Source organism: Protomyctophum bolini (assembly GCF_963924005.1).
Source record: "Protomyctophum bolini genome assembly, chromosome: 20".
NCBI classification, from domain to species: Eukaryota; Metazoa; Chordata; class Actinopteri; order Myctophiformes; family Myctophidae; genus Protomyctophum; species Protomyctophum bolini.
In genome coordinates, this window is record NC_137881.1 from 21,120,838 (window position 1) to 21,139,628 (window position 18,791).

The 18,791-nt window shown below is 46.8% G+C and overlaps 1 protein-coding gene across 2 annotated transcripts in view; it reads right to left on the reverse strand.

Annotated features, from left to right (window-relative positions):
• arap2 (ArfGAP with RhoGAP domain, ankyrin repeat and PH domain 2) overlaps nucleotides 1–18,791 on the reverse strand; it is a 152,261-nt gene that overhangs the window by 124,161 nt on the left and 9,309 nt on the right. For both annotated transcript variants that reach the window (XM_080792673.1, XM_080792674.1), the window contains exons 4-8: nucleotides 11,376–11,452; nucleotides 10,872–10,936; nucleotides 9,495–9,771; nucleotides 8,821–9,017; nucleotides 7,808–7,877 (exon numbers count right to left, since the gene is read on the reverse strand). In XM_080792673.1, the coding sequence (XP_080648799.1) occupies nucleotides 7,808–7,877; nucleotides 8,821–9,017; nucleotides 9,495–9,771; nucleotides 10,872–10,936; nucleotides 11,376–11,452 (686 nt within the window). The remainder of the gene's footprint in view (nucleotides 1–7,807; nucleotides 7,878–8,820; nucleotides 9,018–9,494; nucleotides 9,772–10,871; nucleotides 10,937–11,375; nucleotides 11,453–18,791) is intronic.

Here is an 18,791-nt window from a genome sequence, read left to right on the forward strand (position 1 = left end):
AATTCAGTTGTATTCATTGTTTTAATGCTTGGCTTTTGGGTCATGCAGGACCGAGTTTGTCTAATCGTTCTGGTAAATACACGTGTGGCGGAGGGAGGGGGCAGAGGGGTGGGGGGGGGTCAGAGCATGCACTACACTACACACAGGCAAACATACAAAGAGTGTACTTTATAGGAGTTGTTAGACAAGAGCGTAATAAAAAACACACACACACACACACACACACACACACACACACACACACACACACACACACACACACACACACACACACACACACACACACACACACACACACACAGAGAACATTCAGAATTAGTCATCTTTGTTGTCACATCACATCAAAAAGAGAGTCAGTTCTTCAATGCATTCGTCTCTCTCTCTCTGTCTCTCGGTCTCTCTCTCTCTCTCTCTCTGTCTCTGCGCCCACTGTCACATCTGCGTTGGTTTTCATGGTGTGCTTGTGTCACTTTGTGGGACTACAAGGTTTGTAGCCTCCGTCCATCCTCACAGGGCTTTAAGCAACACCACGAAACAACAACCAGTCAAACTTCAGGAAGCAATTAAGGCGGAGGGATGGAGCTAAAAGCCTACGATGATAGAAGCTCCATGAAGAGAGGAGGGACACAACAAGATCTAAAGTGGGAGACAAGTCTTCCACCAGCAGCAAAAAAAAAGGAAAAAAACACTAGCCTTTTCAATGGGGGCATGGGGACACCTAGTGGTTATAATATGGAACTACACAGCCATGCAATTGCATTGGAGCTGAGTATTTGGGTAATTATTTTGTACAGATTCCCCCTAAAGGAGTGGTTTGACAGACAGAGGACCCTTGAGATGGTCCCAGTGGATCCAGAGTAAAACCAAAAAAAAAGAAAAGAAACAAAAAATGAAAAATAAATGTTGCCATATACCACTTTATTGCATTGCAATTTTATTCGGGGTATAAACTCTCAACTGAAAGGAGCCTTCGGAGAAATGCCATGCAGACAAATCTATTTCACAGTCCTTAGCCAAATCTCAAAAAGCTATTTTGAAATAGCATGTGTACCATACGCCATCGGCGTGTAAACATTTTGAGAGCCAACCCGCTGCATCCGATCAGAATTACATGGTCCGTTTCATTACTTTAATGTTAAACCCTCGAGGGTAAGAACGGCATTGAGGAATAGTAAGAGATGCCAATCTTTGAGCATCAATTTGTGACGGCACGCCGAGATGTGAACATTCCTGACACGAGTTGAAACACATTTCCACCCCCGCATACAGTTAGGTCACTCACAAGGTCAAGACATTCTGTCCGACCCATACTCCATTCCCTTCACTGGCTTCCCGTCTCCTCCAGGATAGAATACAAGGTCTGCCTCCTCACCCATCAGTGCATCCACAGCAACGCCCCTTCCTACCTGAAGGAACTCATTGAACACACACAGCTCCCTCCGCTCTGGAAATTCAAACACACTCAAAACCGCCAGGGCAAAACTCCGCACCATGGGGGACTCGGCTGTGGAACGCCCTCCCCGACCACCTGAGAGCACCACAATCCACAACCAGTTGGACCATTAGATGCCCGGTGTGCTTTTAGACCTCTTAGCAGTATTCCATGAAATGCATGAATTGTCCTTATTTTAGTCCTTTTATATACTCATGCATTATTTTATTTTATTCTTCTTCTCTTGTTGTAGCACTTTGAGATTAGCTTCAAATGTAAAGTGCGTTTTAAATCAAATGTATTATTACTATAGGAACAAACTGGATGCTTATTGTGCTTCATTTTATTGTTCCTTATTTAACCACCCTAACTTACAGTAAGCAAGAACACATGGCAATACATCAAATACATACAACGTAGTCATCAAGAATCATAAGTAGGAGGGGAAAGGATGGAGGGGAAAGGAACTGGTTGGAATAACGTGTTCCTTCCACGCGCTACGTCCAACCAGGGAAACTCCCCCCTGTCAGGTGTAAAGGAGCAACTTGGACACTCAGGCATGAAGGAAGCATGAGTTCAAGTCCGTTGCTCTCCCCATGTCCCCCATATATGGGGACTATAGGTTGGCGTGTAGAGCCCAGGATCACATTAGATAATTGACACAGGGGTGAAAAATGGGTAAACTAAGAACCTAAAGTACAACAGTATATCTATATATATGCAAATCCAACAATAACCACATTATAAAAACACTTAACAACACTCCTCTGAAACAGGTTGATGACTACGACCGAATTATGATGATGAACAGTATAATCGGTACAATGAAACTATGAGTATACACTACAGAGTGCCCTATGTCTAAATAAAATGCCCCCAGAATAGGGACCTTAGGGTTCAAGTGGTCAATATTAAAGATATATTTGATAACTAAATAAATGGAAAAGGTCTTTCAAGACAAAGCAAAATTTATATTTCTGAGGGGGGCACTGCAAATCTCACACAAGGAGAGAGGACGGTGGGGTGGGGTGGGGTGTGGGTTGTGTAAGGGGCTATACCACTCCTCCAGGAGAGAGGACTCTGGGGTGGGGTGTGGGTTGTGTAAGGGGCTATACCCCTCCTCTCCAAGAGAGAGGACAGTGGGGTGGGGGTTGTGTAAGGGACTATACCACTCCTCCAGGAGAGAGGACTGTGGGGTGGGGTGTGGGTTGTGTAACGGGCTATACCCCTCCTCTCCAAGAGAGAGGACGGTGGGGTGGGGTGGGGGTTGTGTAAGGGGCTATACCCCTCCTCCAGGAGAGAGGACTCTGGGGTGGGGTGTGGGTTGTGTAAGGGGCTATACCCCTCCTCTCCAAGAGAGAGGACGGTGGGGTGGGGTGGGGGTTGTGTAAGGGGCTATACCCCTCCTCCAGGAGAGAGGACTCTGGGGTGGGGTGTGGGTTGTGTAAGGGGCTATACCCCTCCTCTCCAAGAGAGAGGACGGTGGGGTGGGGTGGGGGTTGTGTAAGGGGCTATACCCCTCCTCCAGGTGTGAAGTGTCAGTGCCGGGGTCTTGGGAAGAGACGGGGAGAAGAGAGAGAGAGAGCGGGGAGCTTTTCAGGCTTGGCATGAAAGAGCTTTGCGAGCAATCAGACGGACAGACAATGAAAGATACCGACACACAGAAAAAGAGACGGATTCTCTGATCCTAAAACCTTATCTCTGCCTCGCTCTTTTCCATCCTCCCTCCCTCCCTCGCCACATCCTCTCCATCCCCGCCGGCCCCCTCATCTCTTCATCCCTCCCCGCTGCAAGCCGCCCTCCACCACCACCCTCACAAGTCCATGAAGCCAGGCTTTGGTTTCTCTTCTTCTGCTAACAAACCAACGGCCACAGACACGCGCACACACACACGCACAAGCATACATGTGACACTGCATCAAGCCCCCAACACCCACCACCACCCCCCATGTCAATCCTGCGGTTGACGATATCCAGTGAAAAAGGGGGGATGAGGAGCGATGGGTTGAGAGCGGGATACGGCCAACGGCGGCGGTGTATACCAGTGAGATTGGCGAGCGCTCCACTATCCCACGCCACCGACTGGTGACCCCCCCCCGGCTCATGACATCACAGACCCGGCCGCCACAGAGAACGCTATAGCCCCGCGATGGCGATTAAGTGTGATTACTTCTGTCTGGGGCCTCTGATGAAATCCCGGAAGGATTTCAATGAAAAGACTAAACAAAATAAGCTCTGGGTGGGTGGGAGGAAGCACTGGATGAATGGGAGAGGGAGAAAATCAACACCAGAGAGAGACAGAGAGAGAGAGAGAGAGAGAGAGAGAGAGAGAGAGAGACGGACATTATGTTCATATCATTTCCACATGCAGCTGTAATACACACACATCCATGTACAGTTTACACTTAGGGGAACAACAAGCTATACAGGCAATTAACCGATGTCGGGGCCGACATGTAACGTGTCACAAGAGCTTGTGGATCAGCTATTTTCGCCAAACGTGGCCCATTTGTGACGTGCTCAGATTAGGGACTCAAAATAAGGTCCACGTGGTTCAAACAAATGTAGTATTGTTTCCATCATCTGCAGACAGCCTCGTCAGCAGCTACTATGCAATGGGGCAAAAATGGTTCATTGTCAAATCTTGTTGTGTTTCTGCGTGGATAATATATTATATTAATGTGCAATAAAAAAAGTTCTGCGATTTTGTGTCTCATTTGCCATCATTCACTTGTGTTTTATCAGATGCAAAACAAGTTAACCATGTAATCATTAAATAATTATGCACGCCCTAATTTAATTTGGTCTCTATGCATGTATCCTGCTGTTGATCAAAATGCAGCTGGACTTCTCACTGAAATGAGGATAAGAGACATTGCCCCCCCATGTTAGCATCCCTCCGGAGGTTTCTCATTGATTTTTAAGATTTGATTGATTACAAACGAGGCATTAAATTCAATAGCTCTAACCTACATTTCTGAACTGTTAACCCCATTATGTACAGGGCCCCGAGGGCCATACTCGTAAGTCATTAGAAAAAAGCTCTGTTCCTAAGACTAGAAAGCAACTAAAGCTGTAAATCCTGGGATAAAAATGTATATAGAGTAAAAAGGAAATCTCCTTTCTACTCTATATACATTTTTATCCCACGATTTTGCACCCAATTTTTTTTACCCAGTGTGAATTATCTAATCCTGGGTGCTACACTTCCTCTGCCAACCTGGGGACTGACCTCATGCTTCCTTATATGCATGAAGAGTCGAAGCTGCTTCTTTTCACCTGACGGGAGAGTTTCCCCAGCCAGACGTAGCGTGTGGAAGGAACACGTTATTCCGACCAGTTCCTTTCCCCACCATCAGGCGCCCCGGCTGGCCAGGGGGAGGTAGTTTTAGAGACCAGGATTACTGCATGTTTTTTGTGAGGGTAGGCTACCTACTACCTACCCTAGGGGACACGGGGAGAACATGCAAACTGAGGATAAAATGCAGGGCAAAGGTTTTTCCTTGGCCTCTAAGGAGTGCGCATACAAACTGCAGTTATAGGAAAACATGATTGGCCTATTATAGCGTGAGGCTGATTTGAAAGGGAAAAAAATCAAGTGGCATTGGCCTGTTATAGCGCCACCGTGAGGGTGATTTGAAAGATTTGAAGTGCCATTTCGTCCTCTGCCTAGTGGGAAGGTGTGTGCAAAATGTCACGGAAATCGCACGCTGTGTTCATGATTGGTGGCATTTTGTTCAAAATGGACCAATCCTGCACGCTTTGGAAGGCAATCTTAGCCAATCTGCATGGAATGTGGGAAATGGGCCAGATCCGTGTTGATCACATGACTATAGCGATAGTGTATACATATTTGTAAAGGCATGGGGAGAGAGTATAAACATACTCTCTCCCCATGCCTTTGGCCTGGTGGAAACAACAGTAATACTTTTTCCACTGTCATTGTTCGCGCTTTGTAACTATACTTTCAACCCGGTGTTCCCATTCCAGGCGAATAAAAAAGAAAAAAGGTCATAATGTGTCATTAAGAAGACGTTGCTCGGCCAGCCCTGGCTGGCACTGTTCCATGGAGCGAGCTGGAGGAAAAGGTGTGCTGCTACAGGGCGCTGCGCTGACCAGACAGACGGTGCTACAGGACCCTGCGCTGACCAGACAGACGGTGCATGCAAGACGGAGCCGCTGGACTTCAACTCCGCCTTTCACCCCGGACTGATGAAGCGCTCGGCTCGCTCAGAAAGTTAAAAGTCACATTGGTAGACGACTTTAACCCATTCTAGACGGGAACCCCTTTTTGGCGTTTTAAGAGTTATGTTATGCTTTAGCTATTGAAAAATATAGCACTCATAGCGCTGCACTCGATCTGATATTTTTGGAAAAATCATGAAAATGTGGCACAATCTTTGAATGTATATTCTTTCAGAGCGAACGGGGGGGGTGGGGGGGGGTGTCCATGGAACAACATATTTTCAGATGGGGGTCGGCGGTCAATTACATATAGTACTATAGACGAATAACAGTGTAAGTCCACACTAATTATCCATAATGTATTTAATTGGTGGATAAGGGGTCAGGACAACTGGGCCTTTTCGTGGAGGGGTCAGAATAAATTTGGACTTAAACCGTTATTCGTCTATAGTACGTTATTGTTGGGGACCTTGACATGAAATAGTTTGAGAACCACTGATATAGAAACATAGGTTTTTCAGGTAACTGTCATGATTTAGAAGACATCTGTAGAATCTGGTCTCAGTCCTAAATGTGTTAAAACGAGTTTAAACACTTATTCTGTCTCTCTCTCTCACATGGCCACACTGTGTACGCAAGGACACCATTTCTCCTGCCAGGTCTACGCTAACAGTGACACCTATAGCATAAAATGCTGACGCGCTGCATGGCCTCCCCGCCGATTCCCACTCCGCCGCCAACGGAGCGTGTCCCGATAAATAAAGCAGCAAATGCAATGGAAACATGGGGGGGGGAGGGGGAGGGAGCGAGCGAGAGAGAGAGAGAGGCTATAATTAGTAAGTGATTAACGAGCCAGCGTCAGACAGGTCCCACATCATTGATTGTGATGTTGTGCAATGCTGCTACAGCAAAAAGGAGGGGCACACTGAGGTCAGTCACACACACACACACACACACACACACACACACACACAGTTGGGTTGTCGTTATTTTAGATGCATGGACTTGTCACAAGAACATTAAGGTACAACATCGTTTGTCAAACGTTTGCAATCACTTTAGCTCGTTAATGATAAAAAAGACTGAAAAAAAAGCTAAAACAGTGCTTGTACTGTAGGACTGAATGGCACGCGCGCACACGCACACGCACACACACACACACACACACACACACACACGCACGCACGCAGTCAAGCATTTGACCGAATTACTTGACCGCTTGACTGGTTTTAATGCAACCCATTGAGTGAACAAGCCATGCCACTCATGGTGACCTTTAGTGAAAAGGTTTTGAGAAGAGGGGTATTAAGAAACCAAAGCAAAAGTCCATTTCAATGAGAGACAAGTGATAGACAGAGTCTGAAGGTTAAAAATCTCTCTCTCCATATCTTTTGTCCCTTCTTTTTTCTTTCTTTCTTTCCCATTCACTCCGGTTCCAGCAGCAGGAGCCTTCACTGTGCCTCCTCTAAGCCTCTCTCCTCTAGGTCTGACGAGGACCCTCGGGCGGCGCTCCAGTCGAGTCGAGTGTTCGACTGTCAAGAGCGCCGTCTGAAGGGAGGCAAAAAGAAAAAGTGAGAGAAGTGCTGACGGAGACAAGAAAAAGGTGAGTATTCCCTCGCTCACCCTCTCTCTCTCTCTCCCTCCCTCCCCCTCTCTCTCTCTCTCTCTCTGGACATATGCCAACATCAATGTACTTTTACTGTATGGCTGGACAGGCATTGGGAGAGCGCGCTGGCCAGCCATGCGTGCCATAATGTCGCTCCGTCCTTGCCCCCATTCTTTACCCTGTCAGCCTAATGATGATGATGATGACAATGAGGAGGAATGGGGGGGGGGGGGGGGGGGGAAGGAGAACGTTTGGCTCGGCTGGCTCCGGCGTGTGTACGTGCATGTGTGCGTGTGTGCGTGTGTGTGTGTGTGTGTGTGTGTGTGTGCATGCATGTGCGAGTAGACTGGCCTGAGTAGACTTAAAAATAGATTTCCTTTTCCTTAACGAGGAAGGAGTTGAATTGGCTTGGCGAGAGCGCCGTGCGGCAGAGGTGGGGGACACAGGTGGGTAGTCTTTGGGTAGCAGGTTTTCGTAGTTCATGAAAGTCATATAGTGTGTGTGTGTGTGTGTGTGTGTGTGTGTGTGTGTGTGTGTGTGTGTGTGTGTGTGTGTGTGTGTGACTGTGTCGGTCTGTCTCTCACCTTGTCATTGTTGTAGTAGGAAAGACGCTCGTCATCAAACCTCACCCACCTCCTCTGAAAGACCCGTTTGCTGGAAGAGAGAGAGAGAGAGTGACATGAAAATTCTCGAGGGCACAATCTGGGAAAACGCTGGCAAAGGCTCTCGCTGGTTCTTTGACAAACACCTCAGTTCAGTTCAGTATGGGATTAAAATGTACAAGAAAAGACACGCATGTCGAACTGCTCTCAAAACGTGACTCAGTGATCCGAGCGCAACCCGCGCAACATGCGCTGAACAGGTATACTCGTATTTCATCCGAGAGTGCTGCCGTCGATTCATAAATGTCAAGTGTTGTATCAACAGCTGTCAATTAGCATAATAAAACAAATGGGGCACGTCGTCGTTTGAATATTCAACAGCCCGAGAGGGGGGGCAGCGTGCCAAGAACCCCCCCCCCCCCCGATGCAAAATGGGTTGGTCAAGTAGAGAAGGGAAAGGAAGGGAACTAAGTGATTGATGGGACACAACACAACTCTGGCTCTGAGCGACTGTCCGGGATAGCCACGCAGCACAACAAGAGTCAATTAAGCGCCGTGCGCGGGGGGAGGAAAAAAATAAAGAAATGCTGCTCTGCCAGAATTGTGAAAGGGTATGAATACCAATGCTCTTAAGTCATCTCCCATCTCCATCTCCTGGCGCTATGCATAATGGATAGGTCTGATTCAGGGTGCAGTATATCCGCCACCCCTTGCCAATGTTAAATCATCATCATAGCTTGGAGAAAGTGTGTGTGCGTGCGTGTGCATGTGCATGTGTGTGTGCGTGCGCGTTGTAGAGTGCTGTACGTTGGACAGTGAAATTAATGGGTGTATCATAAAATCAGACAAGAGTTGAAAACTGAAAATCGCATCCGCCATCTTAGTCTCTGCCCATGCGTAACGGACTGGAACCCAACGGGGTGACAAAAACAAAATGCCCTTGGGAGAGGCGGGGGTGATGTCAAGTGGTGATGTATACGTAATTACGTACATACCCTTGAGGAGACAGCTTGTCCAGCCAACCAGCTTTGACCCGCTGGTCTTTGGGGGCTCCGTAGAAGCAGGCGTAAGGTGAGATGTCCGAGGTGACGGGCGCCACGGCGGTGTGTGCGACCGCCGGAGTCCCCAGAGCATCCGCGGGCACCGAGTAGAGCTCGCCCTCCTCCTCCTCCTCAGTCCTCCCGGCTTCACCCTGCGAGGCAGTGGTGGAAAACAACTAAGTACATTTACTTAAGTACAGCACTGGACTTAAGTACGCTTTTGAGGTATAGTACTTTACTTAGTTATTTTCCATTTTCCAATACTTTTACTTCTACTCCACTACATCTCAGAGCCACATTTTTTACTATTTGAAAACTTTAATTACTAGTTACTTTGGAGATTTACATTTTGATTAGAAAACGTATACATTCAACCGTATACATAGGGCCATTTCAGCGAGATCTACAAGCTCACAATGCAGAGCAAAACATTTGTACACATTTTTAACTTAAAGTGAAATGGGACATTCTGCAATAGGAGCACTTTTAGTACTTTAAGCACATTTTCATGCCGATACTTGTACTTTTACTTGAGCACACGTTCAAGACGTAACAGAGTACGTAACAGAGTACATCTACATTGCAGTATTGATACTTTTACGTAAAGTACAACATCTGAGTACATTTACCCGCACTGCCTGCGAGGCACCACCAGCAGCAGTAGCAGCAGCTGGCGAGCTGCGAGTGAGAGGTTCCGGCGCCGCGTCAGAGCTTTTGGCCACGCCCCGGCGACTGGCGAGTCTCAGACTGGCGGCGCACTCCTCCACCGTGGAGTAGTAGTCGTCGTCTTGGCCGTGGTCGAGGGGCAGAACCGGGGCGCGCCGCGGCACAGCCGGAACCCTGTCCTTGTCGCCGTTGGCCTCTCCGTTTCCCTTTGGCGACTCTTTGGGTTGAAGTTGCTTCTTCCTGTTAAAAAAAATGATTGAGTTTATTAGACAGAATGTATAAAACAGCAACAGAGTACAGTCCAAAGCACTCAGTCCGAAGAGGACAATGTCCCCGTGGTACAATATATAGGTACAATATTTGGATCCAAAATATAGTGACGTAGTAGAAGTAAAAGTATAGGAAATTGGAAATACTCAAGTAAATTACAAATACCTGAAATTATTACTCAAGCACAGCACTCCAGTACTTATAGTAGTTACTTTACTGCTGTGCTCTAAAACTGGCATTTCTGAAGATGAGCAAGTCAAGTACAGATGATTTATGGGTGATGTTGTGGTGTCTGGGGAAGTAAGTGTGCAGACTCAAATTTTGCCATAGCATTTCAAGGTGGCCCATGCTGTAAAGTAACAGTGCAGTGTCTCTCATACTGGCCGGCCAACTTTTAAAGTGATTGTTTCCCAAAAAAAATGACAAGTTGAAACAGTATGGGCCAGTAGAGTTTGCAAAGTCACTTGACTGCGCCGCATGGGATCTGTCCGTTTCTTGTGCGTGCGTGCGTGTGTGCATGTCTGTGCCCTTACACTGACCCAAAAAACTATAATAGTGTGACAAGACCCCCGCAGAAAAAGACTGTGGGAAGACATGCAAATCTGTGACACTGTGACACAGCCCACAAACGATTTTCAGGTAGAGAAACGAGACGAGACTATTGAGGAGTCAAGGACTGCATGTGAGTGAGAGGCAACATGTTCTTGTCGGCTCCAGAGTCGAGAAGAGGAGAATGCACAGCATTCATATATCGATATTATGTATTTAACATCAGACCCGTCTGAACCGAGTGGTACAAGCGCAAGTGCAACAGTGACACTTGGTGGTCAACAAACGCCATTTCCGTACTCAGACACATGGCGACAGACATATGGACACGCATAGCTGTCTATAGGAGTGGCAAGCTCACACCGACCTACTCATTGGAGACAATGTAGGGTTCAGTGTCTTGCCAAAGGACACTTCGACATGTGAACAGGAGGAGCCGGGATTCGAACCGCCGACCCAGGGATCATTGGACGACCTGCTCTACCTCCTGAGCCACAGTTACACATCACTACATACTGTACCTCAACTTCTTGGTCTTCGTGTTCCCCTGGGACTCTTTCGTCGACGGTTCTTCTGGTCCTCGGCCCTATAAGGCGGAGACAAAATGGCATTAGCAGTGAACGGCCGGCCGGGGCGGCCCATCATTCACTCAGGCGCCGTTATTGTGCTAGCAGGCGGGATAGGTTACTTAGCGGCCATGCTACACCATCAGTGACATTTCTATTAACCCTGGGGTGGGGGGGGGGGGGGGGGGGAGCTGACACTGGAAGATCGTCCACTCTGCCCCGTGTCTGTGTCGACAAGGGAACAATGAGGGGGGCTTTATATTTAGTGTAAGGATAGCATCTTGAAATGTAAGTGATGTTGAATAAATTGCCGTCCCTCTTCAGTTGGGCTGCCTCCGCCTGAATGTTTGTGTGTGTGTGTGTGTGTGTGTGTGTGTGTGTGTGTGTGTGTGTGTGCGCGTGTGTGTGTGTGTGTGTGTGTGTGTGTGTGTCTTGCCATGAAAGCGGATGCTGTCTCACCAGAATGCGGTCGTGGTGGTTGTACAAGAAGGTCTCTCCGTAGGGAACAATGGGAGTCAGCCGTCTTTGTAGTGGAGCTACATAGGGGGGACAGACACACAATATGCAAAAGGACAGTTGTATTTGAGGAGATACAGCACAAGAAACACTGGGGCAAGGCCTACACGAGTACATGAAAGGACATGGGGTTTAAAAGCGCCAAAGTTGCAGTTACAAATCGAAAGCTGCTCCGGGAACGCTACAGTGACCTTTGATTAAGCCTCTTCATTGATCTTAAAAGTAACAGAACTGACCCTTAATCCATCTTTGCAGTAAACTAATTAAACGCATTTGTTTTAGCATCACTCCCATCCATCCTCTATCTCTCTCTCTATCTCAGATAGACAGAGAGACTATAGAGCTGAGTCTGTGCTCTGACCGGGCCCCCCCTGTAGGGACCGCATGTTCGGTGGTCGGTGGAAGAGAGAGAGAGAGGCTCAGCCCAGACACTATTAGTCTGGAGACCTGGGGGCCGTCCTGCGTGGGCCACGGCCTGTCACTGTGAAAAATGACACCAGCATCTCCTGAGGATGGTGAGGGCCAGAACACACTGCCCCAGGGCTACACACACACACACACACACACACGTGCGCGCGCGCGCAGAGATATAGACATCCTGTACATGCAAACTTTAGCTTTCGAAACATGACCACACACCTTCACTGAAGGTGTGTGGTCATGTCTGTGTCATGTCTGTGTCATGTTTGTGTCATGTTTGTGTTCATGAGCGAATGCACGAACACACCACAAAGTCTTTGTGGATAAAACACACATGACTCCCACACAGTGAACTCAGACGGCAAGCCATTACAGCGGGGGCACATGGGGCATGTATTGAGCTTGGTATAGTCCTGAATGACTGAATGGGTCTGTTTGCTTGATGACAGAACGGCTTCCACTCCGTAGCAGCGGCCTCTAACAGATATAGACTTTACTGGGAACTGGAGTTGCTCGTCATTTATCACCATCTATTGGTTCGACCTTCAGGATACAAACCATGAGGTACAGGCATAGGAGGCCATTGCTATGTTTCACCAGTTTCAATTGAAACGGGCCTCCACCCTCAGGGGGGCCTCCAAGCTCCGACTGACCGCGCTGCCTTGCTCTCTCCCACAATGTTAAGTGTCACCTATTTCCTGTTAATAACTTGGGTAAAATGTGCGGCATTGGGAGGTAAAGGGGAGACACTTTATCGTGAAGGGACGACTGGATGAGGAGAGGTGTTGTTGGTGCGTAATTATCGAGAGTAATGGCTGCACACGTAATAGAACAGTCAAAACTGTTTGTATCAATACGGCTGTATCAACAGAATAATTATGTCACAGGTATATACGGGGGCCTCATATTTGGTCTTGAAACGGGCCTCCAGATTCCTAAGGCCACCCCTGGGGACAGGAAGGGGTGGGGAGCATGAGTGTTGTCCCTGAACGCGTTCAAAGAACGACCGTTCACGCACCTGTTCATATTTTGGGTGAACTGAACTGTTCTGTTACATGTTTCATTATTCTCTATGGCAGGTAGTGTCTCTTTAAGGAATGCAGGAAGTGGTTCAGGTTTACCATGTGACACTCATGTCATGTGACTACAGCCAGGAAGTGCTCTAGATTTAGCTGACAAACAATTCATGACACATGCAGATTAGAGCTCCCGTTTTTTGTATCTGCAATCATCTGCTCTTATACTTTCTCAATAGTTGCATCGTTGGTATGTACTCTCATATGTTGTTCTAGTCTATGCTTGGAGCTCATTATTTTTGTATGGAAGTTTGTGAAGTTTGATTTAAAGGCCTGCTAAGTATTATTGGTTGAATATTTTGCCTACTTGCAAATACAAATACAAACGACCCGTTTGTATTTCAATTTAGTTATGCAACAATAGCGTTTATGCCAATGGGACACAGTTATGTTTGTACTTTGATTTTCACTATAGAGTACAGATGGCTTTAAAGTAATTTCATTATAGAATTAATGTGTTAAAGTGATTATTGTAATGCAAGTTTAATATGACAATTACATTGGTAATTTAATTACATGCAGTCTACAGTTTACTTTACATGTGCAGTTTTATATGCTAAATGTTTACACTTTGCAGTAAGCATACTTTACATGTGCAGTTTTATATGCTATATGTTTACACTTTGCAGTAAGCATAGTTTTGTTATGTTTTTGTCTGCTTTCAGTTTTACCCTTCTTCTAATTATTAAACCTGTGGATAAAGAGAGAACGTCTCCAGAGTCTTAATGAAGGGAAGGCGTTTATGCTCACCGCCAAATTATACACTCAATAACGAGGGCGGCACAGTAAAACAACGGCTTCGAAGAGGAGATAAGGCAGTTCATGCAAACTACTACGTCACATCAAGGGGAGCTAACGACCGCTACAGTGCTGCATACAGGTAGCCTGCTTCCACTAACACCATGGCATCGAAGAGATCGGACTCCTCATTTAAAATGAGGTCCTGCAAATCAGGCTCATCAAGCTCAAATACTTCATCCACGGCTGCTGCTGCTGCTAAGGCCCGGGCAAAAGCCGAAGGAGCAAAAGTACGCCAGAAATTTGCAGAGAAAGAATCACAAATGAAAATAGAAATGGCTAAGATGGAGGCTTCTATGGAAATAGAGAAGGCAAAGTTTGAAGCTTCTATGGAAATAGAGAAGGCAAAGTTTGAAGCTTCTATGGACACGCTGGCTCATGAGAAGGAGACTGCTGCTGCCACAGCTGAAGCCGAGGCCCTAGAAGCAGCTGCCGACGCAGAAAGTCAACATCGTTGCAGCCTTGACCCTGATCCTACTCCACATGACACTGCACAGCGTGTCAGAGAATACGTCACTGATCAGGCCAAGGAGAAAATTATAATACAGTCAGCACCAGAAACGCATCAACCCTCACAAGACACAAAAACGGAACATGGAAATCCGGAAATGGCATCCCCTTCCCAAACCCCTCATCTCAATACAGAGCGTAACCACCAGGCCAACGCTGACATTCTCCCTAAAGTGATAAACAGGAAATCAGCTCAGCAGGCTGATACCCCTCTCTCACCGAGGAATACGCAGCATCATCGTCGCACATATGAAGCTACGGACAGAAATCAAAGCCCCCCTCGCCCCTCCATGCCCAGCAACAGACCCCAATATGTCTATCGTGACCACAGCCCCCCTCGCTCTCCCACGCCTAGCTACACTTCACAACACACCCGCCACGACCAATCAGGTATGTCTGACTTTGTCAGGTATTTTGCCCGCCGTGAGCTGGTCACCACAGGCTTGACCCAATTCAATGACCAACCACAAAGCTATAGAGCCTGGGAACGGTCCTTTCTGAATGCGATCAGAGGCCTAGACTTGACGTCCGGTGAGGAAACAGACATGCTGGTTAAGTGGCTGGGAAAAGAGTCCGCTGAACATGCTAAACGGATCAGAGCTGTCCATATTAACTTCCCAGACACAGGACTCAAGAGGATATGGGATAGACTGGATACATGTTACGGTGCGCCTGAAGTAATTGAGGACGCACTCTTCCAACGGATGGACAACTTCCCAAAAATCTCCAATCGAGACTATTCAAAACTCCACGAGTTAAGCGATCTCCTTATGGAAATGGAAGCAGCAAAGGAAGACGGAGACCTGCCAGGCCTCCTGTACCTAGATACACCACGGGGAGTAAATCCCTTGGTACTAAAGTTGCCCTCTAATCTGCAAGAAAAATGGCTGTCCTTTGGATCCAACTACAAACGAAAGCACAATGTCTCATTCCCTCCCTTTGTAGTTTTTGTCGACTTTGTAAGCGAACAAGCCAGGATCAGGAACGATCCAAGTTTTAGCTTCATTGGCCAAGCGGATGTCCCCCCAAAAGCAGACAGGACCCCTTGGAGTAGCAGACAGAAGGAAATCTCAGTCCACAAGACAGATATACCTCCTACATCCCCAGTTGCCTCAGACAGGCAACCTGTGGATCCGGATAGAGAGTGCCCAATCCACAAATTGCCCCACCTACTCCGGAAGTGCCGGGCTTTCCGTGAGAAACCTCTTGAGGAACGTAAAGCATTCCTGAGCGAGAACGGGATTTGCTATAAATGTTGCACATCTACACAACACATAGCTAAGAACTGTAATTACTCGACGCCGTGTGAGGAGTGTGGGAGTGAGAGGCATGCGTCTGCCCTCCACCCTGGACCAGCACCGTGGACTCAGGAACCACGCGTCCCTTCAGAGCACGGCGGGGAGCAAAACACTACGCCATCTCCGGAAGTCACAACTCACTGCACCCAAGTCTGTGGTGCCGATCAGAGCAACAGGTCATGCTCAAAGATCTGTCTCGTTAAGATCTATCCTGTCAACCATCGTGATAGAGCACTGAAGGCTTACGCCATCATCGACGAGCATAGCAATAGGTCTTTAGCTCGTTCTGAGCTCTTCGATGCCTTCAATATCCAAGGCCCCTCCTCTCCATATTCTCTCCGAACCTGCTCTGGAGTGACAGAGACAAGGGGAAGAACAGCATTAGGCTTCCAGATCGAATCTTTGGATGGAGAAGTCAGCCTTCCCCTACCAAGCCTCTTGGAGTGTAATGACATCCCTAACAGCAGATCGGAGATACCAACACCCAATGCTGCGTCCCACCACCCTCACCTGAGGCCAGTAGCCCACCTCATTCCACCGCTCGATCCACACGCTCAGATCATGCTCCTCATCGGGCGCGACACCATCAGAGTCCATAAAGTACGCCAACAGCTGAACGGCCCTGATGATGCCCCCTACGGCCAGAAACTTGACCTGGGATGGGTTATAGTTGGTAACGTCTGCAGGGAAGAGGTTCCCAAGCCCACCACAGTGAATGCATTCTACACCAGAACAGAAACAAAAACAATACATCAGCAATGTATTCGACTATCCGCTATGCCGACTAAAAGCATCTCAGAAGGATACCGTCCAGTCCAACCCGATCCAGGCAGCATGAGTCAGGCAGCCTCTGTCTCACAGCTCGTTCCCAACAGTACGGCCCACCACACCAACATGTGCAACTCAGCTACCAACACTGTCTCTACTTCACGTGAACCAGTCAAGACGGAAGCAAAGACAGCTCCCACACTAAACCTCAACAACTTATCACTGAGAAACAGCACTAGCGCGATCAGCAGAGCTACAATTTCTAACAAGCATCCAGCCTTTACCCCTTCAGCACGTCCAGATAGACACAACGGCGACACTTGCCCTACTGCCAGCCAAACTGCAACAAAACCCCTTGGCACCACCTGTGCTACTACCACCAACACCAGCGCTCTCAAAGGAAACAGAGCCCTGTCACGGCTGAGTAAGAGCACCACTACATGTCTAAAGCCCCCAGCCATCACCAATCACATTACGTCCAAACCAGTCGAAGGGCAGAAACGGCCAGCAGTCTCACAGGCCTACTGCAAGGAGCCCTTAAGAGATTCCGCCCGCAGATACAGGGAAGGCTCTGTCAAGAACATTCATGACTTCAAAATAGACATACACACAAGTGGATGTCAAGGTCACCACGACGTGACACTAAGACAGTCCCTTTCCTCCCCCCTGTGAGGAAGCCATAATACTGACTTTGGGTAGTGGCGTTTTAATCACGCCAGACGAGGAGTGTTCTGTTACATGTTTCATTATTCTCTATGGCAGGTAGTGTCTCTTTAAGGAATGCAGGAAGTGGTTCAGGTTTACCATGTGACACTCATGTCATGTGACTACAGCCAGGAAGTGCTCTAGATTTAGCTGACAAACAATTCATGACACATGCAGATTAGAGCTCCCGTTTTTTGTATCTGCAATCATCTGCTCTTATACTTTCTCAATAGTTGCATCGTTGGTATGTACTCTCATATGTTGTTCTAGTCTATGCTTGGAGCTCATTATTTTTGTATGGAAGTTTGTGAAGTTTGATTTAAAGGCCTGCTAAGTATTATTGGTTGAATATTTTGCCTACTTGCAAATACAAATACAAACGACCCGTTTGTATTTCAATTTAGTTATGCAACAATAGCGTTTATGCCAATGGGACACAGTTATGTTTGTACTTTGATTTTCACTATAGAGTACAGATGGCTTTAAAGTAATTTCATTATAGAATTAATGTGTTAAAGTGATTATTGTAATGCAAGTTTAATATGACAATTACATTGGTAATTTAATTACATGCAGTCTACAGTTTACTTTACATGTGCAGTTTTATATGCTAAATGTTTACACTTTGCAGTAAGCATACTTTACATGTGCAGTTTTATATGCTATATGTTTACACTTTGCAGTAAGCATAGTTTTGTTATGTTTTTGTCTGCTTTCAGTTTTACCCTTCTTCTAATTATTAAACCTGTGGATAAAGAGAGAACGTCTCCAGAGTCTTAATGAAGGGAAGGCGTTTATGCTCACCGCCAAATTATACACTCAATAACGAGGGCGGCACATGAACCGTATACTGTATTTCTACTTGATGAACGGTATTGTGAACGCGTTTCATTTCAGGGCGTGTGTGAATGTCACTTTCTCACAGTTCAACTTCGTTCAAGAGTGAGTGTCACCATAGAGCCTTCCAGGCAAAACCACCGCTAAAACGCGCGCATCTAACTGCGTGATGACCCAGTCATGCACGCAGACAGCAGACACACAACTTGTCCCAACTCCCAACCCAAACACTGAGGTAAACTTGTTATTTTTGGTATAGTCCATACATGGGCCAACAAAAGACATCTCCCACAGTGAGTGAAGCGCAGTGATGCCAGATTTATTCTTCGTCGTACAACGTGTGAGTGAGTGAGTATTTCTACACTGCAGTATTCTTTTGTTTAAGACAAGTAAAGGCGAATATATATATAAATCACTGTCTCTGCGATATTGTCGGAGGTGTCTCTGTATCGTTTACGAACATCAGTCAGTCATATTTGATACAGTTTGTTTCTAGTGAAGATTTAACTAATTCAGCAACAGTAATATTTGCGTTTTCTTAGTCAGTTTTCGGGTAATGTTCATTTTCATGACCAATCGACTGTGTTGTGGTGGCGTGGATTGGTGGTGGTAACTTTAAGTTCCTATTTATAGGTGAAACGCTTTTTTTAAAATGTTTTAAAGAGAAAAGAACATGACAGTGTTCTTTTAACACCGTTTTAAATATTAATGTTACATTATCATTCAAATTGTTGTGTATTGCCAATTATTTGGGGACCCACTTGCAATATCCTCACGACTCACCAGTGGGTGCTAGGGCAGCGTGCCCACAGGTTCGAAATGTCTGATACAGATAAAGCTTGCTGCGATTGTCCTAGTTTTGTGGGGACATACAGGCAGTACATAGAGAAAAAACTCTGCTCCAGAAATCTGTTTAACACACATCATCTTGCATCATCTTAGCCAAC